This window comes from Enoplosus armatus, chromosome 6 (genome assembly GCF_043641665.1).
Source record: "Enoplosus armatus isolate fEnoArm2 chromosome 6, fEnoArm2.hap1, whole genome shotgun sequence".
In the NCBI taxonomy this organism is placed as follows: domain Eukaryota; kingdom Metazoa; phylum Chordata; class Actinopteri; order Centrarchiformes; family Enoplosidae; genus Enoplosus; species Enoplosus armatus.
Window position 1 is genome coordinate 1,688,136 of NC_092185.1, and position 23,712 is coordinate 1,711,847.

The following is a 23,712-nucleotide window of genomic DNA, read 5'->3' on the forward strand; positions in this document are numbered from 1 at the left end:
AAAAACACTGAAGCTGTTTCAAATCTTTACTGCTACGACAAAAAAACGTAGAGATCTGTGATCTGAGTAGATCTTAGTAGATCTGAGCCTTTTGTAAAACTGTTAACGTCTGGTTTCGTGTTGCAGGTCAGATAAGGATTTGGTGAACCAGGAAAGATCTCTGGCCATGTACAGAGACGACTCCAAATCTGCTGGATCCAGAAACAGAGAGGTGGGACGAATGTGAACGCACACACACATGCATCGTTTGACTCTTACACAGCGGTCTGTCGATGTCTGCAGACTAATCTCGGTGCAATTAATCACGCGTCATGTCGAGTTGCTCCTTTAACTCGATATTTTTGCAAAGAATTGAGCTCATACAACATGTGTCAGGGGTCACCTGAGGTTTGCTGTATATTTCTTGTGACAATTCTGAGATTTCATGCATATTCACACACACACACACACACACACACACACACACACACACACACACAGCAGCTGACCTGATGTTCCTGTGGTTGCCTGGAAGCAGGTGGGCCGCCCCGGCCCCAAAAAGAAAGCGCGAATGTCCCGGACGCGCTCCGACTTCCTCACCCGCTGTAACTCCGAGGGGGCGACCCAGTCGGACGACGACGATGAATACTACATCCCCGCCCACTCCCACACGCTGCCCCCCTCCCTGACTCCCCCACACGCCCACCCCGAGGCCGACTGTCACAGTGACTCCGAGATGGTAAAATACCGGATCTCCGGAGGTCCCATGACCTCCGAGCAATCGACTGTCCACTCCGGCTCCCCCCACCCCCTACCTCCACCTTCTTCTCAGGTGGACCTGGCCAAGCGGCAGGGGAGGAGCCTCTTAACACTGCTAACACTCACCTTTGTCGGACCGTTTGCCTGCTGAGCTGCAGTCGGACCAGACGTCGCCTGGCTGCTCTGCACGTCGCCTCTGAGCCAAACCGTCTCTTCTTCAAGGATACTTCAACATTTTGCAGTTTAATCTTGTTTCTCCTTCAGTTAACAAAGCCATGTTGTAAGTAGGACTGCAACTAACAATTAGTTCCAAATCATTACTCAGTTGTTTAGAATAACATCTGAAAATGTTTTCAAATTCCTTATTTTGTCCAACAAACACCCCGAAACCAAAAGAATTTCAGTTTGGGATGACAAACAAAAAGAAATCTTTTTAGAAGCTGGAACCAGCAAATGTTTTGCATTGTTGGTGAATAAACAACCTAAATGAGTTATGGACTGTTGGCGATTCATTTCCTCTTGATCAAGTAATTGAATAATTGACTAACTGCAGTAGTTCTGAGGGAAAGATATTTGTCCTCATTGTTAGTATAAAACACATCATTTGAAGATGTGGCTGCAGCCTCTAATGATTAGTTTGCTGTTGGCACAATTATCAAATTAAACTTATAGACAGGTGAAGAAGAAAACGTCTGGCTTGAAGGAAAAATAAAAGGTTAAAACTCAAAATGTGTGACGGTATCTCTGCACAGTCAGGCTGGCTGAAGATCCTGAAAACACAACAACATGCTGCTGCTGCTGCATGCTGGACTCCAGACGAGTAACTTCTCACTAACAACGTCATTTTCTAACAGGATCTTACAAGCATGACTTCTGTTTCTCTCTCAACATCTGAATATCAGCATTGTTCTCTGTGATGTTGCTGATTTCTCTCAGTCTCTTCGGATTCTGCAGATTTATTATATCTGAACATTTAGTTGCATCAGGACAAAACATCATTTATCTCAATATGTATTAACTGACATGATTTACTGCAGCGATGTGAAAGTATGAATTCTAAACTCTATGTTGTAGAACATATTATACAAATATGTTTCTCCATAACATAATATTTCTGTCCTCACGTCTTGTCTCCCAGTTGAACAGGAAACCGAGCGCCTGGAGACAAAAGGTTTAAACCTGCCAGAACCTGCTCAGCCCCTTGAAAAATGTAATATTAATATATATATTTTTTTCTCACTCGGTTGTCGCTCTCTGCTCTCCAGCCATCTCACAAAGACCAGAAGAAGATCCATAAGACCATGTCGTCAGGAGACCTGGGCAAGGTAGAGGTCCTCAGGAAAACCTCCAGTCAGGATGGAAGGTGAGATCACGAGAGACTCAGAAAGTCCTCCTGCTCCTTGTAACTTCAGTCTTTTTGACATTTTACTGGCTGAATGCATCAGACTTCACAGTTCTGGAGCAAGTTGTCTGTTTGTCGGGGACATTTGAACAGAATTCCTCTTTTTTTTTTTGCTTACTTATTTTGGTTGTAGAACTCTAAAAGACGTCAATACACTTATAAAAGACACTGACGTTTGAGAGCACATGCTATGCTTTAATTGTCCTTGATCAGAGTTTTTCCGTGACTTTCCCTCACTTTTGTTTTTGGTGGACATTTGTGTGTTTTATATTAATCGGCAGCTTCTGTGATTTAGCAGGATGAGAGGAAAGATGAGATTCTGGAGTAAGACGAAACACGGCGAGAAGAAACTGTCCAGGGAGAAGCAGACGAGCAGGAGCGAAGATGGAGAGACGCACGGTAAACAAAACAAACACAACACCGTCTTTAGTCGGTAGATTTACAGACGCACACATGTACAGTACACACAAATACACACAATACACCAGGAGGTCAGAGGTCATGAAGAGTAGCACAGCACGCTGTACTGTAGAATAGTATTTAATAGGGTAAAATAATAATAAGAGACCCACCGTCTCTCTACCTCCCTCCGCCTTGTGTCCACCTTTGTGTCCATCTTTGTGTCCACCCTCCCAGAAGGCCCTTCTCCTCCTCACAGTCCAGACTTGGAGGCAGCTCCTGCTCGGGGGGTCAGGGACAGCAAGGAGAACAAGGAGCCGTCTCCTAAGATGAGGAGGCGTCGCAGTGTGAAGATCAGCAGCGTCGCTCTGGAACCGGCCCAGTGGCAGAACGATGCTCTGCACATCCTGTCCTCGGCCCACGACTACCGCAGCATGAACGACTTCCTCATGAAGAAGGTGAGAGGGTGAACACACACACACACACACCCGTTATGTTTGTGTGCTTCTCCCACAGACACTGAGGGTCTTGAATACATAGTTTAAAGGTACACTCCCTTCAGCTACAATCTTTTAAAGGGCCAGTTCCCTTAAATTAGACATAATTTGGGTTTAATTCGTCCAGGTTTGAGATTTCTGTCTGTGAGATTTCCACCACCATCCCAATACAATTCAGGTTAGAGGAATTTAGTTTTGTGGAGCTCACAGGATTTACAAATACATTACATAATTTATACATACATTACATAAAAATAAACTGCAACATACAGAGACCATCATCAATTATCATAGGAAAGTAGTCCAGCTTAAACATTTTACAGTGAGGTCTGCAGATGAGCCACATTAACTGTTTCTGGCAAAACACATTGCTGGTTAATTTACTTTTCATTTTTCAATGTGCTCCAAAAACCAAACAAAATGATCGGTGTGGTTAGATACTACAAGAGGAAAGTGAGAAAATGTGTTTTTCTTGCCAGGAAATCTTTGAACTTGGGGGAATCATTGGGTGCTATAACAAAATGTGTATTGGAAGTCTTACACAGTTAAGGAGGTATTCAAAATATAGTCGTCTGTTGTTGTACTGAAATCATCTCAGACGTCCAGACCTCGCTTTCAGAAGTTCAGAACAGCTGCTGAGCTGAACATGAGTTGTTGAGCTGAGCATTTGTCCCTCCAGATCGCTGACCTGGAGTCTGAAGATGGTAAGAAGGACACCATGGTCGACGTGGTCTTCAAGAAAGCGCTGAGAGAGTTCAGGATCAACATCTTCAACTCCTACTCCACCGCCCTGGCTGTGAGTCCTCGCTGCTCTTTTCTCTTTGGTTTGTTCTCAGCTGCTTGAAGCACCAGGATCTCTGTTCAGCTGTGCATCAGGAAGGTTGAGATAGAGACGTCAGGACGTCAGTCACACTCGAATATACTAAATTGACTCTTGGATATTTTCCTGTGAATGTCTGTAAATGTTTACTGATGTTTTATTTGAAACACAAAGAGCACTGATGGGCCTGTCTAATGTTCCCTTTCCTTCGCCCTCACCACCAGATGGATGATGGGAAGAGTATCCGTTACAAGGATCTATACGCCCTGTTCGAGCACATCCTGGAGAAGTCCATGCGTCTGGAGCAGAGGGACTGGAGCGAATCGCCGGTGAAGGTGTGGGTCAACACCTTCAAGGTCTTCCTGGATGAGTTTATGACCGAGTTTAAGCCCATGGAGGGAACCATCGGCAGGGTAAGAAAGAAAAAAACTGGATGGATGGATGAAAAGACTGCAGAAATACTTACAGGACATAAAAAAACACAATCAATTCCAAGTAATGAGAAGATAAAGTTATTAAAATTACGTTTATTATCAAATGCAGATGAGATCGGATCATTTCCTCAAGAGCTTTGGGGGCCATTGTTCCTCTGCGGAGCTTTAAGGCATCAGAGAGACCAGAGATAGTTTTGAGGAATGTGCAGTTAAAGCTTAACTGCTGGAAGAAGCAGCGTCTACTTGCTTACTTACAAATAATATCTATAGATATTAATTAATTACATGTGTAGCACTCAGAAGAAACACACAAAAGGCACAAGGTAACACTTTTCTCTCTTTCCAGGCTCCGAAACGTGAACGCAAGAAGTCGAGGAAGAAGGAAACGGACATAGTGAGTCGTACATTTGATGACAGAAACAAAATGTTTGAAATAAAATCAGTAATTGAGCTGACGGGTGTCTCTGCTGCCCCCTGCAGGTGGAAGAACACAACGGCCACATCTTCAAGTCCACACAGTACAGCATCCCCACCTACTGCGAGTACTGCTCCTCCCTCATCTGGATGATGGACCGAGCCTGCGTCTGCAAACGTGAGGATCGGACACGAAAACACACACACACGTTCAACTTAGATAGTCGCTTTAACACCATGATGACCAAAGAAAAAAAGATTAAGAGCAGTAAACATGAAGTCTGACAGTCATTCAGTTTGTGCACCAGTCGCTCTGCATCTTCAGCGCTACATGGACAAATAAAACATTCAGTATTTGTCTTATTTTACTTTTCTTTTGCAGTTTTGTATTCACCATAAAAGGCTGTAAATATCTAGCAGTGTTCCCAATAGTACACACAGATACACACACCATCACCAGGTCCTAATGTTCTCCTAACTCACTTACCCACAGGCACTCACGCTCGTGTGTGTAGGTTTTATTTCCACCCACACAGCACATTACACCCTCTCCTACTGTCTACTGTCACACACACACACACACACACACACACACACACACACACACACACACACACACACACACACACACTACACACTACACACTTGCCCTGCCTCCCTGAGTGTCAGAAAAATTGGATTAAACCTCCCTCTCCTTTCATAAATCCATCTTCTATCTTGTTACAAGCTCCATGTGCACTTTCAGAGAGCATCTCTTCCAAACTCGCTGCCACCTCGACGTCGGCAGTCTCAGTCTTTCAGCTCGTGACTGACTGCAGCTGTTGATGCCGAGGTTGCAGAGGTGCCATCGGTCTGATTGTTGTCGTTCGGTTTTCTGCAGTGTGTCGCTACGCCTGCCACAGGAAGTGCTGCTCCAAGATGACCACCAAGTGCAGTAAAAAGGTAGGAGGAGATTCTTTTGTCCATTATTTGAAGGTTTGTTGTTTCAGGATGCTGTAATATCACTCTGGGGTTAAAACACACAAAGACAACAATGGGTTTGGATATCATGGCACATCAGTTTAATCACTAATCAGAACAATGGTGCAGGTTTTGCCCACTTGATTTACTTTGTGACTTTATGTTATCTCACTGAGTGAAGAATTACAGTAAGTCGGCCACGTTTTGGGAAGATTTGTTCCTTTTTCAAAGTGCTTCTGTTTTGTGTGTTTTGGATATACATAAATATTCTCTGTAAGATGTAAACCTAAAAAACTCAGAAGTAATACAACTTAAAGAGCTTCTGTGAAAAAGCATAACTGCTGTTTTTTCCCCAAAAAAATAGTTGCTTTGGCAACTAATCAACGAGACAAAACTTTCTTCTTGTCTTGGTTTGATATCCAGCCTTTAGGTCTTCAAGATAAAGGCATTCGTGTGTTGTTGCTTCCATTCAATCCACTCCGAGGTTTTGCTGCTACAGGCTTCCTCTGTGTGTTATGACCAGTAGCTACTGGTGGCTAATGTTAGCATCTGTTTTAAGGAGATATTTCTGTGTAATGGACATTACTGAGCGGGTTTACCGAATCATTCGTCTGACTCACGTTAATGTGCCGCGTTTCTGTGTCTGCGTTTCTCTTTTCGTATACAAGTACGATCCGGAGCTGTCGTCCCGGCAGTACGGCGTGGAGTTGTCCCGCCTGACCAGCGAGGAGCGAACGGTGCCCCAGCTGGTGGAGAAGCTCATCAACTACATCGAGATGCACGGCCTCTACACGGAGGGCATCTACAGGAAGTCTGGCTCCACCAATAAGATCAAAGAACTCCGCCAGGGGCTGGACACAGGTGAGTCTGACGATGACCCTAAAACACGGGAAAACAGGAAATGTTAGATTTCATGTAACTGATGAATTCATTTTGTGCTGCTGTTGAGAAAACCTTGTTAGATGATGATGACGACGACGATGATGATGATGATATCTGAAAGTTTAAAGTAACAGCTGAAAGTCATCACATTTTTCTTCTTCTACTACTACTACTATTACTTCTACTACTACCACAACCACAGTACTACTACTACTTTGTCTTCTTCTTCTTCTTCTTCTTAGTCGTCTTCTTCTTCTTCTAAATATGCCGTATACAGTCACAAAAAGACAACGATGAAGGAAAATGTTGTTCCTTGATGTTCCTGAACGTACCTCTCTGTTCCAGATGTGAACAGCGTGAATCTGGATGACTACAACATCCACGTCATTGCCAGCGTTCTCAAACAGTGGCTTCGTGACCTTCCCAGCCCTCTCATGACCTTTGAACTGTACGAGGAGTTCCTCAGGGCCATGGGTAAGCTTGTGATAGTCAACCCCCCTCCCCTCAGTGACTCCTTTGTGCTGCTCCAGCTGAGAGTCAGGTCCAGAAGGTGAAACGTTACTTGGTCTGATGCTGTGCGCTTGTTTTCTTTTCAGGTCAGCCAGACAAGCGGGAGGTGATCCGAGGGGTGTATTCTGTGATCGACCAGCTCAGCAGGACGCACCTCAGCACACTGGAGCGCCTCATCTTCCATCTGGTCAGGTGGGTGATGAGATAATAATCAACATCAGCTGTACAGCCTCAGGCAAGACAGCCTGTGTCTAAAATTTGTTTTGAAATAAGATCTGAATGATGTTTTTGCCTGTGAGCTGTGAGTGTCTGTGCACTCAGTTTCTTTCTTTATATTTGAAGTGCTGGTTTCAGGTTCTCTTTGTTTTTTTTCTCGCCGGTTATCAAACACGGTAGATTAGCCGTCTCGGCCACATGCCATCCTGTCTGCTGTGTTTGGTGGGAACGGGCGTAATACTCTGTAAGGATCAACGTTCAGGATTAACAGGATTACATGGTGGTGTGTTTCAGGATCGCCCTGCAGGAGGAGACTAACAGGATGTCAGCCAACGCCCTCGCCATCGTGTTCGCTCCCTGCATCCTTCGCTGCCCCGACACCATCGACCCACTGCAGAGCGTCCAAGACATCAGCAAGACCACCGCGTACGTCCTCACTGTCCTCACTGTCCTCACTGTCCTCACTGTCCTCAACTCTCCTCAGTAGTCTCCCGGATTAACTCTTTGGCTCATCGAATACAAAATAAGTTTTATGGATCAAAGTAGTCTCACTTTACAGTTTTCATTTCTCTTTTTGTAAAGTTTTAAGTATATTGTTTATTATGTCTTATTGGTGGCCTCACACTCAAAGTGCGTCGCAACATGAGAATGACAAAATGTTTAAACCAGAGTTAAATGTCCAAGCAGTGGCAAAAGAAATGTTTTAATGCTTTAATGTTAACACTTTGTGTTAGTGGTCTAACAGGAACCTCTTTTTGCCGTGATTGTCATTGACTGATGGTCAGAAAGTGTGTATGGAGGCCTGTAGGGACAAAGTTTGACAACAGGCAAAGACTTAATGCTTTTATCTCACAGCAGTAGCAACCCATCTGAACCTTATCTATTTCTTTTTATTTTTCATTTTAAGATGACAGCTCTTCTGCCCGAGCCGTTTGCATCTTAGCCAAGTTACAACATCAGTGTTTATGTACACAGTACTACATTAAGACAGGTTGTACCACACAAAGTAGTTCTTTCATAGACATCATTGTTGTTATTATTAAGTATTTACATCCACTAACTGATGTAGCTAAATGAACCAACTGACAAAGCTAACATTAGCTTGCTAATATCCAACAGGTTTAGAGTGAAGAGAAAAAGAAGTAATATGTTTGACACATCTGACCTGAATCTTTAAACGTTTAATATTATACATTTAAAACACATTTCACTATAATAACTCAACTTACCTCAAATTAGAAAACGTTATGCCACTAACGTTAGACTAAATGTCGGTTAGGTTAGCATAATCATTTCCCACTCACTACTTTAGTTTGCAGTTACGAAGAACTTACGAAGGACTTTACGCACAAACTTAAATGCATCTCTTCCCTGCAGGTGTGTGGAGCTGATCATCAACGAGCAGATGAGCAAGTACAAAGCTCGTCTGAAGGACATCAACAGTCTGGAGTTTGCAGAAAGCAAAGCCAAGAGCAGACTGACCCACGTCAGGAAGTCCATGGTAAGATCAGACTACGCCCCCCGGGCCGGGCCGTCTGCGCCAACTCACATACTCATCATGCTACAGATGTTAGTGTGAATAATCCTTATCGTCTGGCACTGACATGGATGTTTTCAGCTCCACGAGCAGCTGGCATGGTTTTCACACGGCCATGTCGGGCGTTCATTCCTCTGTGTTTCTTTACATCTTTCATCAACAGGTTTTGCTGTGTTTTTATAACGCAAGCAAAAAGCTGAGAAAACAAACCTTTGTAAAACTTTGTAATGTTATCTTAAATAAGAATTACAGGTTTTAAAGTCTTCTCATCGAGGCTACACACGAGCAACAACCACCCCTTTTTATAAGAACATTTCTAACTATGTTGACTAATCCATTATTAATGCATGTTCCTGCTCTTATCTTCTGACCTCACATTCACAAAACGACATCCACATAGAAAACAAAAAGGAGTGAAAGGTAGCATATCAGAGTCAGGCCGCTGACATACAATGGCAATGTTACTCATTTAAATTAATACTTCAAATCATAAGTAAGGAGAAGTAAGAAATGTGATCAGCTTTATTAAAACTTGAACATGATTATTGCTCTGCTTTAGCTTCTTCAAATCTGAACTGTATAGAATTATGAAAAGGAAAAACCCATTTCCTATTGTAGCTGCAATGCCAAATAGCAGAAGCAGAGACTTCCACTAAATGTGTAACGTTATATAACTTCCTATTTCTACATTCTTACAAGGAATGAAACTACTGTTCTATCGAAGGAGCCTCAAGATGTGTAAAATGTCTTCAAGGCAAACATTAATGGGAAAGATGCTGCCGACGTGTTTGTGATTCCCGAGCCTCTCGAATTCCTCGACCAACCAACTGTATCTACACTTTCCCAGTAAACATGGTTTTAATGATTTGCAGGTCAAAAGATGACGTCTTGGTTAAAAAAGTGATGTGTTTTTAGACATCTAGGCAACATATCGTTGTGTCAGCAGCGTTTCAATGACTATATTTCAACATGTAGTCAGCAATGTGTTATATTTAACTAAAGTGTCTTAAAAAACTTTCACTTTCCAACCACATTTAGCTCAGTTTTAACCTAAATGCCTCGACATCTTTTGACCTGCAAATCACCAAATCCACTCTTACTTGATTACCTTCACGGCTCCTTAACCCTAATCTGTCCTTCCTTCCTTCCTCCCCCCACCCCTCCTTTCAGAAACCCGTACTAATTGCTGTTAGGTTTATGAGCATAACCCGCACTGCCACCCCGGTATGTATGCCCCCTCCACTCCATGTCCTCGCCCCCCCTCCAGTCCTGTCCTGTCCGTCAGTCTATTTGATCCGTCCACTCATACTGTCTGTCACCTCCAGCCACAGTACTCGTCACGTCTGTCTGTGAGCTAGTCCTCTTCTCGCTGTCTGACCTTCTGTTTGTGTGTTTCTTACTGTTTTGTTTCAACTTGGTTAGTTGACAAGTGTTTTCACTTATTAATGGAACAATTCACAAGGTCCTCGAGCGATAACTCCCCCAAAAATTAACATTGAACAGTGGGTTCAAAGTTTCCATCTGCGTTTACTCTGAAAACAGTGTGATATTGTTATATTCAGGTAATGTAGAGTTAAAGTAGTGTTTCTGGTGATCCTTTTGTTACTGTTTATGTGTCTAGATAATGACATTGGACTAAATTTGGTGGCTTTGAATGCATTGAACAGGAAACTGATTAACTATTTATTTATTTAGATTTAAGACTAACTTTGAACTTAAAGTTGTCTTTGTGAGCCAACTGTTGTGTGAACAGACAGGATTTTAACAGCAGCTAACATTAGCTAGCCGTGGCTAGATGCTATTAACTAACATTAGCTAAAGTTTGACAGTTAATTTATGATGTCATTAATAATGATGATTAACTAAGCTTTGCGTTAGTTAAGTTAATACCTATGAAGCCACTTGCACGCTACCAGAAGCAGTTAACTCTCAACATGACGTCATTTAAGCTAATTTACAGAGTAACTGCTGTTAACACTGTTAAATGAGTTTATACCCACACGTAATCCTTTCCACATATGGCTAATAATGAAGCTCTGTTGTTTGTGTAGACTTAATTGTCAGAATAATTGAACTTGTGTTGTTGTTGTTTTGTCTCTGTGGAAAGCAAACAAGCTAACAACCTAGCTAGCTTGTCGCTAGCATCGCTACATCGAATGTTAGAAGTGACAACAGTGCTATCAAGCTAGCGTTACTGTTCCTGTGGGACAAATGAACGCTATTATTAATTGTTAATGACTAAAAAGAGTGAAATGAGGCGAATGTACAGTTTACAGGCAGGTCCAGTGTATGTTTCTGTCGGAGCGCTCGCAGAGACTCTGACTGCTCTATGCTTTCTGTTTCTGCTCCACAACTTATTAACATGCAGCCTAACACAGCTAAACTTAAGGTAACTAATGCCTAACTGTGTGTGTGTGTGTGTGTGTGTGTTGCTAATCAGCAGACATCATAGTTTCTTAGCAGTGATGTCGTGAGCTGTGGTAAATACATCCTCTGTGTGGTTAGTTTGTGGTCAAAGCATCCAACCGTGTCTATAGCGCGTCCGCTGTCTGTGCTCCATCACTGTCACTGTCAACAAAAAACTGATTATTAATATTATTATTAGTCAGCCTCCACCAACACACTCTCTTGCGCTGTGATTTTGTGTGTGAACTTGCAGAGCAAAGGTCGTGTTCGGCAAAGCAGCACCCACACGCCCTCGCCTCCTCTCAGCCCCAGGACGCCCCCTGTGGTGGATGGAGAGAGTGCAGGAGGAGGAGGAGGAGGAGGAGGAGGAGGAGGAGGAGAGGATGCAGCAGAGGCCGGGCTGAACGAGCAGCAGCAGCTGGCGATGCAGCAGGAGGAGCGAATCCTCACCGAGCAGATCGAGAGTCTGCAGAAAGAAAAGTATGACGTCTCTCTGGCTGAGCGGTTCACAGCCGGTCACATTGTGTACACGAGCTGCCAGCTAATTAGCAGCTTGTTTGATAATCGTTGAAGTCATTTTTCGCGCAAAAACATTTCATGGTTCCAGCTTCACAAATGTGAAGATTTGCTGATTTTACTTTTATGTATTTTAATTTATTTTTTAATAATGTTGAGGTTTGAAACAAGCATTGTGAAGGCGTCACTTTGAGCTCTGAGAACTGCTGATTCAATATTCAGCATTTCCTACTATTTCCTGAATTTTTACAAACAAAACAATCAATAGATTAATGGAGAAAATAATGAGCAGATTGATCCATAATGAAAATTAGTTTCAGTCCAATAAAATCGCCACCTAAGATCTCCACCTCATCCAACTCCAACACTAAAATCCTGCTTTTACATTAATGATGAGGAATAATAATCTAATGATAGAATATAGAATAGAATAATAAATGATAGAATAATAGAATAGTTTAACGGACACAGGGGACATTTTAATTATACTTGCTTAACTAACATTTTCAGTGCAAGTCTTTTATTTGTAACAGAGTATTTTTACAGTGTGGTATTAGTACTTTTACTTTAAAAAAAGTAGTTAAAGATCTGAACACTGAATAATCTGAATCATTTTGGCTGCATCACACATAACAGGAAAAACTAGAAAAAGCTCAAATGTAAATAAAAGGATTTCGATAAAGCACCTCTGACCAGGCTTGTAACCTGTCATTTGCATTTGTGTGTGTGTGTGTGTGTGTGTGTGTGTGTGTGTGTGTGTGTGTGTGTGTCGGCAGGGAGGAGCTGACGTATGAAATGTTGATCTTGGAGCCGCGGGCGTCCGATGACGAGACTCCTGAATCTGAAGCATCGATCGGCACAGCAGACAGCTCTGAGAACATCACCATGGAGACGGAGGGAGCCACCTCAGACCCCTCTGGTACGTGTGTGTGTGTGTGTGTGTGTGTGTGTGTGTGTGTGTGTGTGTGTGTGTGTGTGTGTGTGTGTTCCTGCCGTAGGCTGCATACTGTTGGCAGCCATCAAGAATATTATAGCTTTTATTTTTACTTGCACGAAACAGAAAGACTTGATTACTGTGTATAAGTGAATGAAAGTATTATCTTCATTAAAGCTGTTAAAGTGTGTTAATCACATTATGATCACTTCCGTCACAGCTACTCGAGTTGAAGTCCTCCTCCAGCTGTTTGGTTACAAAAACACCAGAAGAAGAATAACTTGTTTTGCTCTTCACGACAGTCACGACAATAACATTTTACCAAGCTAGCTAACAACTCTCCATCAGCTAAGACAAACACACAGATGAACGGCACTGATGGAGTACGAGCGAGACAAAAGTTGTGTTTGTCTTTTTCTTACTTTGGGAGGTATTTCATGCCTTAGAGTACGTCGAGAACTGGCAGAGGAGAGATAACAGGAAATGAGAGGAGAGAGAAATGGTGAACAACAGAGTTCCAGTTGCACTGATCTGGGACCAGATGAATGCCAGAACACTTTACGTGCTGCTATTAAAGGGCAAGACCCTGTAAGTGGGTACGTCCACAGACCTCCTCCTGATATAGTTACACTTAGGAGGAGTAAGATTAGGTTTCCTCAGCTCGTGTTGGTTATGTTTGAATATTTTGAATATTTGAAATGTGTCTGTACACAACAACAACAACAAGTGTTGCTGCTCTCTCTCTCTGCAGAGCGCGCCATTTATCGCTCCAGAAAGTCGGACGCAAAGAGCAGACGAGCTTTGCGCCGTCAGCCCGACTCCCAGGACTCTGCGGACTCCACCTCCACCATCTCCTCCTCCTACCACCCCTCCTCCTCTCTCTCCTCCAACGCCTCCGGCTCTCCCTCCCCTCACTACCGGTTCCGCTCCTCCTCCTCCGGGCCCCTGCTCACCTCCTGTGGTTTGGGGGCCCCGTTGGCCGAGGAAGAGGGGAGCCACAGAGCTGGCAAGACCCGCCCCAGGTTCAGGCTCAGCCGCAGCTCACCGCGGGAGCCCTCGGGAAGCCACCGGAGGGAGTCTGACTTCGGCTCGGGGCCACAGCAGCTGGTTCTGTACGGCAGCAACGAGTTCATGGTGTGAAGCTGAGGAGGGAAGGAGCGCAAGCCGCCGCCGGCTAGAGTGCAGGAGGGTGGACGAGAAGGGGAGGAGGGAGAGTTCGGGGTTGAACGAGGCTGGTCACGGGGCGAGGTTTGTGCCCAGTGTCGCCTGCTGCCCCTCCTCGGTGCCCACCCCCCTCCTCCCCTGGTCCGGTCAAAGCTGTGGGAATAAAAGAGAAGAAGACTGGAAATGTGACACAGAGGGACAAAATGACAGATGGTCAAAGAACGAGGACTGATGACTGATGTGAACGGCAGTGAAGTGAAAAGACGTGGTCGGCCATGTTTGTTGACCCTCTGATCTCAGTGCCGTTCGGATCCTGCTGGAGCACCAGGGGTCGGTTAGAGGAGAGCAAGAAGAAGGGAAGGACGGGTGGTGAGACACAGAGAAAACCCACACCTGCAAAGCCAAATCTAATAGTGCCCCATCTTTATTTTTTAGCATGTGGGCAGGTGGTTAAAGCCACCCAGAAGAAATGTAGCCATACTGACTGAACTGGCGGACATTTTGTCTGTAACCAGCGCCAAGCTAAGTCTGCTTCTCACGTTTACACAGGACACACCAGCCAGAGGCTGCATGCTTCTCCATCACACTTTTTCCTACGTCAGTTTGAAGAGACTGTACAGAAATATGTTACAACTGTATGTTACATTATTATTATTATTATTATTATTATTATTATTACGTGACAGAGGAAAAACGTGTACATAGAAAGAAAGTCCAGTGCTGCTCCTGGGTCGTTCATTGTTGATTCGTCTCTATTTCCTGTTCTCTATTTTGCAAAGTGAAGTGTCTGGAATTCAGGTTCCACTTTTGTTTCTGTGCTGGTTTTGCTCAGTTTACCGTCATTTGTTTTTTTCTCTTTTCCTATTTCACAATGAACAGAGCCAGTTTTGGGTGTCCTCGTGTTTTACTCTTGAGAAATGATAGAAGGAAGAGCTGTCGGTCTGCGCTCGCAGTGCTGCGTGTCACGTTTACTTGACCTGAGGTGTCACACGTCAATCAGCCATAAGTGTATTGTATCTGCGTTCCCCTGCACGCTTTTTGTTTTTCCGTCTCTTTTATTCAGAAACATCAGTGTTACAACGTCAGGACTTGAATTTTTTTTAATATATATATATATATTATTGCTGTATTATAGGTGTTGTCATTGATATCAAAGATGTCATGTTTTTGTTGTCAATGTTGTTTCATGGTTTATTTTTGTTAAGATGAAAGCCATTTTTTTCTTTCCTGTGTGTGTGTGTGTGTGTGTGTGTGTGTGTGTGTGTGTGTGTGTGTGGGGATGAATGAGTGAGTAATTCCTGCCACTGTATCAGCTCCCACTTTGTGCATGTGTAGTCTTCTCTACACACACATTCACTAATGTGTAAAAGTCTCTACAACCATCAAGTGACACTAAAACTCACTCAGACACTGAGTTTCATTGCACCTGTGGGAAAACTCTTGCACTCACTCACGCTCTCAAACCGTCCAGCACGATGTCCTCTGAGACATCCAGAATACTCTCCTCCTCTTCTTCTTCTTCTTCTTCTTCGCCTCTTTTACCATAATAGTAGCTCTTCCATCCTCTTCTCTCCCGGCTCTGGCTGTGAAAAGTAGCATTTAATCTGCCTGTTAACCAGACAAAAACAAGTAGCAACTAACTCAGACCGTCCACGTGTTTCTGCATATTCTTACTCTCTTTCTGTCTCTGTCCAAACAGTATCAAAACAGTCGGTGTGATATTGAGTTTTATTGGCCTACTGGGTAGCTTAACAGCAACGACGTCTCCGTACTTTAGCTGCATCTCTTTGCTTGCTGCGTCTGTGATCAGATACTTTTGGGCAACCTTTGCTGCGATCTCACCAACACAATCAGTGTTAACGTTTCCTTGAAGCTGGACGTCTCAGTAAGGACTGATCTCAGTTTTAATGCAGGTGTGGAGACTTGCAGTGTCTTTCTACAATATAAACTGTTTAGGAAAAAAAGCTGTTTCAGAGGTGACCTGAAAGGACAAAACTGATTCCTGGTCAAATATAATAAAAGTGGATATTTGATGAGATGTTCTTTGTACATGTCAGGCTGTCTGTGTGGCATTCGGACTAAAAAAAAAAACAAAAAACAAAAAAAGTGAATGTACCCGTCACTGGAAGGCATGCTCTGCTTTCTCTGGTTGTTTTTGTTCCTCTTTTATACACAGTGTATGTACTATTTATGATCATGCTTTTGGGGTGTACATTGGTTTAAAAGAATCTGTTATAAAAGGTGTTATAAAAGGATATATTATCCTGTGTACGGTTCATTATCTACTATTAACCATGGCAACATTTTAACAGGCCACACTCGGGCTGTTTGTGCTGCGAAGCGGGAAAAAAAGAAAAAGAAGAGCGTGTCTCTTTGTCTGCGCCACTCTGGACACACTTATGTAAAAGGTGCAATTTGTGTTATATTTCTTTTTTTTAATGATACAAACATGTCTACGGTTGTAAGGAAAAAAAAGACTTTATGGGGGAAATTCATCTGCTTATTAAAAAAGCAAAACTGCAGCCAAACACAAATGAGTTGAGTATTATTATGTCTGACAGACGTCCAGAGAGAAATGTGTTGTACTTTAAAAGGACTGTATGTAAAGGTAGGCGTCACACAGTTTTAACTACTTTATATACAGTTAGCTAGTTTTAATTACGTTATAGACAGTTAGCTAGTTTTGATTACGTTATATACAGTTAGCTAGTTTTAATTACGTATATACAGTTAGCTAGTTTTAATTACGTTATATACAGTTAGCTAGTTCTAATTAGTTTACATACAGTTAGCTAGTTTTAATTACGTATATACAGTTAGCTAGTTTTAAATACTTTATATACAGTTAGCTAGTTTTAATTACGTTATAGACAGTTAGCTAGTTTTAATTACGTTATATACAGTTAGCTAGTTTTAATTACGTTATAGACAGTTAGCTAGTTTTAATTACGTATATACAGTTAGCTAGTTTTAATTACGTTATAGACAGTGAGCTAGTTTTAATTACGTTATATACAGTTAGCTAGTTGTAATTAGTTTACATACAGTTAGCTAGTTGTAATTACTTTATATACAGTTGGCTAGTTTTAATTACTTTATATGCAGTTAGCTAGTTTTAATTACGTTATATACAGTTAGCTAGTTTTAATTACGTTATGTACAGTTAGCTAGTTTTAATTACGTATATACAGTTAACTAGTTTTAAATACGTTATATACAGTTAGCTAGTTCTAATTAGTTTACATACAGTTAGCTAGTTGTAATTACTTTATATACAGTTGGCTAGTTTTAATTACTTTATATGCAGTTAGCTAGTTTTAATTACTTTATATACAGTTAGCTAGTTTTAATTAGTTAGCTAGTTTTAATTAGTTAGCTAGTTTTAAATACTTTATATACAGTTAGCTAGTTGTAATTACTTTATATGCCGTTAGCTAGTTTTAATTACGTTATATACAGTTAGCTAGTTCTAATAAGTTTACATACAGTTAGCTAGTTCTAATAAGTTTACATACAGTTAGCTAGTTGTAATTACTTTATATACAGTTGGCTAGTTTTAAATACTTTATATACGGTTAGCTAGTTTTATTACTTTATATACAGTTAGCTAGTTTTAAATACTTTATATACAGTTAGCTAGTTTTATTACATGATATACAGTTAGCTAGTTATGATTGTGAAATATTGGATCATTTTACCTCTTCTTTGGATCTGCTAACAACTCTGAAACCACTGGTTTCATTTTTAACACCTTATTGTATTTTATAAGCCGATCATGTGATTTTATGTAAAATCTGCAAAGTAACTAGTAACTCACGTTGTCAGATAAATGTAGTGGAGTAAAAAAGTTCAGTAGGCTTCCAAAATGTAAAGTAGAAATGTAAAGTAACATAAAAATGGAAACACAAGTCGAGTACAAGTACCTCAAAAGTGTACTTAAGTATAGTACTTGAGTAAACGTAAGCGGAGCTGATACGATTTATTATTTAATTTCATATCAACTTTCTTATTTGATTTTGTGTTTATTTATGAACTGATTTTAGTTTTCAAACAAAATGTCATTCCCATCGAGAAGTTGTCCACGCGACAGTTACCACAACAAAAGCCTTTGACTTCCGGTGGTCCGGCGGGGGGAAGAGTGAAAGTAAACCGCGCAGAACAGCGAGGAAGATTCCACCTTCACAGAAGCGCAGCTTTTGTTTCGTAAGCGCGACCTGTTTGTCAGCTGAGCGGGGAGGTGATTCACCAGAAGACAAACTGCGAGTTTCTTTTTCCGCTAAATGAAAGCGGAGTGAACTTTCAGCGGGATGTCTGCAGCCGGTGGAGTCAGGTGGCCGTGATTCACCTGGAAGCTTCATTAAGACAACTGAAGGCATCACAGCTGACGGCGCGTCCAACTGTCCACGGTGAGTCCTCATCCGCTCATTTTGATCAAACTCTTAACTTAAGTCTTAACTTGTTGTTCGCTTCAGTTGTTACGGACATTTGTAAAGCTGGTGTTCAGATGTGTGTTTCTTTAACTCCTGCAGATGTCTGAAGCCATCGTTTTCTTTGACCTGGAGACCACTGGATTAGGTAACGTGAGCTTTAAGTCTGTTTATCAATACTTCATCAATGACCTTTTATTTAGCTGAGTTGACAATAATCAGGCTCCTTTTTGACAATATTTGCCAAAAATATTGTGTCGTGTAACATAAAATTATATTATTGAGCTTGAAGGTTCATATTTGATCTTTGACAGCAGGTAAGGTTAGTCCACTTTCTGGACTTTTCCAGAGCTTTCAGCCACATCTTGTTGCCTTCATTAGATTTTAGATTTTTAGATTATTTTGTCAAAATAGTAATAATTATTATTTATGTTCTACCATTGAGTAGACAGCACGTTGGATAAGATGACTAAAGTTATTCAGATGTTTTACTTAAAAAGAAGTAGTAATACCACTGTGTAAAACTACTGTGTTACAAGTAAAAGTCCTGCATTCAAAATCTTACTTAAGTACAAGTACATACGTATTAGCATCAACTTATACTTAAAGTACTAATATATATGTGAATAATATATATTATGTCACTGGATTGTAATTATTGATGCATTCAAGTGTCACTGATGTTGGTAAAGATGGAGCTAATGTCAAATACATCATATACTGCCGAGTAGATTAATCTATAATACTGCATCATAATGTATTAGTTGATTTATATTTTGAGTTAATAAGTAATTAGTAACTAAAGCTGTCAAATAAATGTAGCGGAATAAAAAGTAAACGTCATAATTTCCGGCTCCGCCTGTGAACACGAACACATCATCTGTGTGACCATGTGATGAGCAGAATAAGAGTGCGTTATGTTTATTAGTTTCTAATCTACATGACTCTGAAGTCTCTTTTAGTTCACGCAGGTCTTGAGAAATGAAACCCTGAAGCGGTTTGGTGAGAAACGGGCGTGTCACTCGGCCCGGTGTTACACTTAATGAGATTACACAACAGAGGACACAAACCCAACCACAACCCAAGAAGAAGATGCTCCTCCTGTGGCTGTCTGCTGCATGACACACTTCAGTGAAGACATGCAGATTTAATTATCATACACATTATACAATAAAACTGAAATATCAATATCAAGTAATTAAGTGATTCACTGAGAATATAAGGTGGCAGATTAATCGATTACGGAAATAGTCATTAATTAGTTTTGTCAGTGGTAAAGTTGGTGTGTCTTTTAATTCATTGTAACTTTAAAGTGAAGTTCCTGTCTGTGGCTTTCACTGTGTGGGTGTGAAAGATGACTCAGTGGCTCGTAACCATCACACGCAGAAAACTCCTTCATGTGTAGTTAGTTTGAGCAGGAAATCCTGCTGCTGGCGTTGCTAGGCAACATCTATCTTAACAAGAAGGGGTACTTTTTGACAAAAAGAAAATCCACAACATCCGCTTCCTGGAAATATTTGGTGCTTTTAGCCGCATCTCATTCGTCGTCTACCTTCGTCGGTGTAAAGGTGGAGTTATGCTCAAGCAGAACTAATTCGTACAGCGCAGACTTCCACTGGTCGAGCTAGAAGCTACAGCTACAGCCAGCAGGCCGTTAGCTTAGCTTAGCACAAAGAATGGAAGCCGTGGGAAATAGCTAGCCTGGCTCTGTCCAAAGGTAACAAAAGCCAGCCGTTGCTCCCGGCCAAGAAATAGTCCGACACATAAAACCCCCCGTAAAAGTTATTGTTTTTACACGTATGGATTGAACTAATGACATATAACGTGTTAATTAGTGAACTTGGTGCTGATAGGTGGAGCAGCAGCAGCCAAGTTTATATGGCCTCATGCTATATTTCGTCATATCGCCCACCTCTACACATGCATAAAAACCACAACAATGATCTGCCATGCTTAGGGTTCAGTGTCTTGCTCAAGGACACTTGGACATGTGGACGGGGGTGCCGGGTATCAAACCTCCCGTGGGACAGTGCTAACCACTGCACCACCTATATTTTGTTATGTTTTCTTCTTCTCTTCTCTGCTTTCAGACACCGGAGTGTGTGACATCATCCAGTTGTCGGCCGTCTGCGGAGAGAGGGTCTTTAACGTCTACACCCTCCCCCGCCGCGCCCTCACTGACAGCGCCACAAATGTCACGGGGTTCACCGTGACGGGTGACGTCCTGTCTCTTCACGGGAGTCCTGTGGACACCATCCCTCTTGTTGAAGCTCTCACCTCCTTCCTCGCCTTCCTTCGGTCCTTCCGCCGCCCCGTGCTGCTGGCGGCCCACAATGCAAGGCGGTTTGATGCACCTGTGCTCACCAGAGTGCTGCAGAAGTTCTCCCTCCGGCAGGACTTCCAGCAGGTGGTGTCTGGGTTTCTGGATACCTTCCTGCTAAGCAAGAATGTCTTTCCGGGTCTGTGCAGGTATTCTCAGGAGTACCTGGTCAGACATTTCCTGGGAAAGACCTACAACGCCCATAATGCTGTGGAGGACGCCAAGATGCTGCAGGAGCTGTTCAACTCTTGGAATCCGAACCGATGGGATATCTTGAGATTCACCTACCGGTCGTCTCTAGCGTTTTAAAAAAGCTGCAGAAAAAAACGAGGAAAACAATCTGGCCACAAAAAGAAAATGTTCTTTTTAAAAATGTTTTGTTCTCATTATGTATTTCTTGTGATTGGAGACAAATAATGCATGTTACACCCCAAACTCAGATATGTAATATTCATCCTGTATGATGGGTTATAGTATTTAGTTTTGTTGTCTAATGCTCTGTAATATGCCAAGTGTTGTTCTCTGTAGTCTTTCCGGTGACTTGTAGCACACGAGAACCATTAAACTTGCATTACATTTTGTGTACGTTTCAACATAAAAATCTCTTCTTGCAAATATTTGCTTTTAAGAAGTGAGTCTGTGTCGTAAATATACATCATAGTGTACATCAAGTGAAAATCATAACAGGATGCTTTGCTGAAAATGTTATTAATTTTCGATGGTGGCCTCATTATAACCGCAGAGTGGACAATCAGACACCACAGCTTTAACACAAAAAAAGGAGAATTAATTCCAGATTGATAATCAAAAGACATGAAGATTACATCCACAACCAAAATACCACAAAACATGACCAAGTCTTTATTAAGAACAGATACAGAGACTTTATGTAATATTTGGTCATTTCCTTGTATTTCTGACACATTTACATTTTTGTCTTTGATATTTTTAAGGAATCCTTGTAATCAGGTCATTTATACAAAAAGGGAAAGATTATATCCACCAACTGATGAACTGTATTGTGTTGTATCTCCAGCGGAGGGCAGCACTGTGCCTGCTACGCCTCATATATATATATAACAGAAGAAGAAGAAAGGCTCTCACTGCGCCTGCGCACGTCTTTAAAAGAATATTGGGAAAGTTTTTCGCGGCCGGCCGCAGCTCATTTCTCCTCAACGAGGCTTTTATTTTGAAAGTTTAGTCTACGCAGGTGTTTGAAACCCCGGAGGGAAACTGTTCGCGTGCTGTAACGTTCACCGTGTACCGACGCCATGTAGCCAACAACCTACTGACGGAGTCTGTGGTGGGTTTTACTGAACGTGACTGTCGACCGGCGCTATTGAACCTGTGGCGGGATGCACACATCGGAGTCGGGCGGGGGGGAGACGTGTCAGCGGCCGCTGGTTTTCTTTGACTTGGAGACAACTGGACTGGGTGAGGTCACGTGTCCTGTGCTGTTCTGACTTATGGCAGATACAAACCTTTATGATAATAGTTTAAAGTGCCCCCCCACTCAAAGCATGCTGTACTCCTCATCGTCACCCTGCAGGATGAGCTGCAGTTTGATTTGACCCCCATGCCTGATGCATGTTTCATTCCACCAGGTCCGAGCTGCGAGATCGTCCAGCTGGCTGCAGTGAGCGGGGGTCACTCGGTCAACCTCTACATCAGCCCCCGGGGTCGGATGCAGCGAGGAGCAGCCAAAGTGACCGGCTTCAGGGTCCGCAGACAGAGGCTGTACCTCCACCGCCAACTCGTCCCCACCAACTCCCCCCGAGAGGTCCTGGTCTCCTTCATAGCCTTCCTCCAGATGCTCGGACGCCCTCTTGTCGTCGGACACAACATTCGCCGCTTCGACGGTCCTCTGTTGGCTCGAGCTCTGGATCAGCTGGACCTCCGTGCAGAGTTTGAGTCTTCGGTCTCAGGCTGTGTTGACACTCTTCCACTGGCTCGGGAGATGCTGAAGGACCGCTGCCTCCAGAGTTTTCGACAGGAGAACCTGGTCAGGGAGCTGCTGGGTGTGAACTACAAGGCCCACGATGCTTTGCAGGATGTGCGGGCGTTACAGGCTCTGTACAGTGCGCTTCAGCCCTCAGCAGAGATGCTCTGTAGGCACAGGTTTACTCTGCACACCACGGGGACCAAACCAGCTGCTAAATCTACATCTAAAGCCCCCTGTAAGCCAGCAGCACAGCGCCCCCTGCGGGAGCCTTTCAGACTGGGGGTCACAGTGAGCAGAGCAGAGGACCACGATGGAGAACTTAATGAATTATAAAACGTTGACATCAACAGATTAATATCAGCTTGAGACTTAAACAAATGAGACTCAACAGTCTGTGGACGCTTTTGAAAGGTGAGGACACGAAGACCTGGAAGTCGTGCAGCGTGACCTCAGGGTTCTTTAGTTCTACTCAGCTTCCCTTTTATTGAGTTTGAAATCTATAAACTTCAGTCTCACCCCCTGTGATTATTCCCAAAACATGCACTTGAATTTATTGACCAGACTGGAGACTCGAGTGTCTGTTGCAGCTGTTTTATACATTTGTGGGAATCTTCAGATGGCTAAAATGAGTATTTCTCAACAAAAAAATTCAGACGTTTGTTTGTGATTAGGAATGGTGAAGATGCAGCTAATGGGCAGATTTTAATATATATTAGTCAGTGGAGATGGTGATGCCTTATTTGTGTAGTTGGTTACTGAGAAAATTGTACTTCTATTCTGAATTGTCTTCGAGGAGCTCTACAGAAACCTTTTATTGGATGTAAATGAATCTGCTAATAAATATGTTGTATTTCGACAGTGCGTCTTAGCTGGTTAGTGCTACATAAACGTGACAATCAATATCACAATATTAACTAACTGTACGGCTGAATTACACATAAAATATTCAAATGGATGTTTAGTGCAACAAACTGCTCTCTATAGTCATGTACGTCAACATTTAAAACAAAGTCTTAAAGGTGCTTCTTGGATCAGGCCCATTACTGTACGCTTTAAACAACAAACGGTCCAGACGGTGTAGTAACAGAACACGGCTTTATTAAACCACTTCTACGTCCACATGTTCTCTGCAGTCTCTTACAGCATCACCATCATCAAAAGTGCTAAACCGTTCCCTCACGAGAGACGTATTCC

General features: G+C 42.5%; 3 protein-coding genes across 3 annotated transcripts in view; all 3 read left to right on the plus strand.

Moving 5' to 3' along the window:
• The window catches only part of LOC139286042 (unconventional myosin-IXAb-like), an 85,401-nt gene extending 71,596 nt beyond the window's left edge, over positions 1-13,805 (plus strand). The window contains exons 25-44 of the mRNA XM_070906698.1: positions 127-211; positions 515-718; positions 2,004-2,101; positions 2,436-2,539; positions 2,777-2,997; positions 3,716-3,832; positions 4,081-4,269; positions 4,637-4,684; positions 4,771-4,882; positions 5,585-5,646; positions 6,333-6,525; positions 6,892-7,020; positions 7,143-7,248; positions 7,567-7,698; positions 8,650-8,773; positions 9,980-10,033; positions 11,178-11,198; positions 11,469-11,695; positions 12,508-12,650; positions 13,417-13,805. Of these exons, the coding sequence (XP_070762799.1) occupies positions 127-211; positions 515-718; positions 2,004-2,101; positions 2,436-2,539; positions 2,777-2,997; positions 3,716-3,832; positions 4,081-4,269; positions 4,637-4,684; positions 4,771-4,882; positions 5,585-5,646; positions 6,333-6,525; positions 6,892-7,020; positions 7,143-7,248; positions 7,567-7,698; positions 8,650-8,773; positions 9,980-10,033; positions 11,178-11,198; positions 11,469-11,695; positions 12,508-12,650; positions 13,417-13,805 (2,758 nt within the window). The remainder of the gene's footprint in view (positions 1-126; positions 212-514; positions 719-2,003; positions 2,102-2,435; positions 2,540-2,776; positions 2,998-3,715; positions 3,833-4,080; positions 4,270-4,636; positions 4,685-4,770; positions 4,883-5,584; positions 5,647-6,332; positions 6,526-6,891; positions 7,021-7,142; positions 7,249-7,566; positions 7,699-8,649; positions 8,774-9,979; positions 10,034-11,177; positions 11,199-11,468; positions 11,696-12,507; positions 12,651-13,416) is intronic.
• Positions 13,806-18,092: 4,287 nt separating this feature from the next.
• LOC139286991 (DNA polymerase III subunit epsilon-like) lies at positions 18,093-21,157 on the plus strand. Its single transcript, XM_070907945.1, has 3 exons — positions 18,093-18,235; positions 18,359-18,404; positions 20,347-21,157. The coding sequence occupies exons 2-3, from the start codon at positions 18,359-18,361 to the stop codon at positions 20,883-20,885; spliced, it is 585 nt and encodes a 194-aa protein (XP_070764046.1). The 5' UTR covers positions 18,093-18,235; the 3' UTR covers positions 20,886-21,157.
• A 774-nt stretch (positions 21,158-21,931) lies between these two features.
• Positions 21,932-22,851, plus strand: LOC139286204 (protein PML-like). Its single transcript, XM_070906938.1, has 2 exons — positions 21,932-22,010; positions 22,181-22,851. The coding sequence occupies exons 1-2, from the start codon at positions 21,932-21,934 to the stop codon at positions 22,849-22,851; spliced, it is 750 nt and encodes a 249-aa protein (XP_070763039.1).
• The last annotated feature ends 861 nt before the right edge of the window (positions 22,852-23,712 follow it).

What these genes read in the sequence shown, in the direction of transcription:
- LOC139286991 (XM_070907945.1), top strand. Translation starts at nt 18,359, where the DNA reads ATGTCTGAAGCCATCGTTTTCTTTGACCTGGAGACCACTGGATTAG. An exon ending in CCTGGAGACCACTGGATTAG is followed by an intron (nt 18,405 to 20,346) that starts GTAACGTGAGCT and finishes CTCTGCTTTCAG; the next exon opens with ACACCGGAGTGTGTGACATC.
- LOC139286204 (XM_070906938.1), top strand. Translation starts at nt 21,932, where the DNA reads ATGCACACATCGGAGTCGGGCGGGGGGGAGACGTGTCAGCGGCCGCTG. An exon ending in CTTGGAGACAACTGGACTGG is followed by an intron (nt 22,011 to 22,180) that starts GTGAGGTCACGT and finishes TCATTCCACCAG; the next exon opens with GTCCGAGCTGCGAGATCGTC.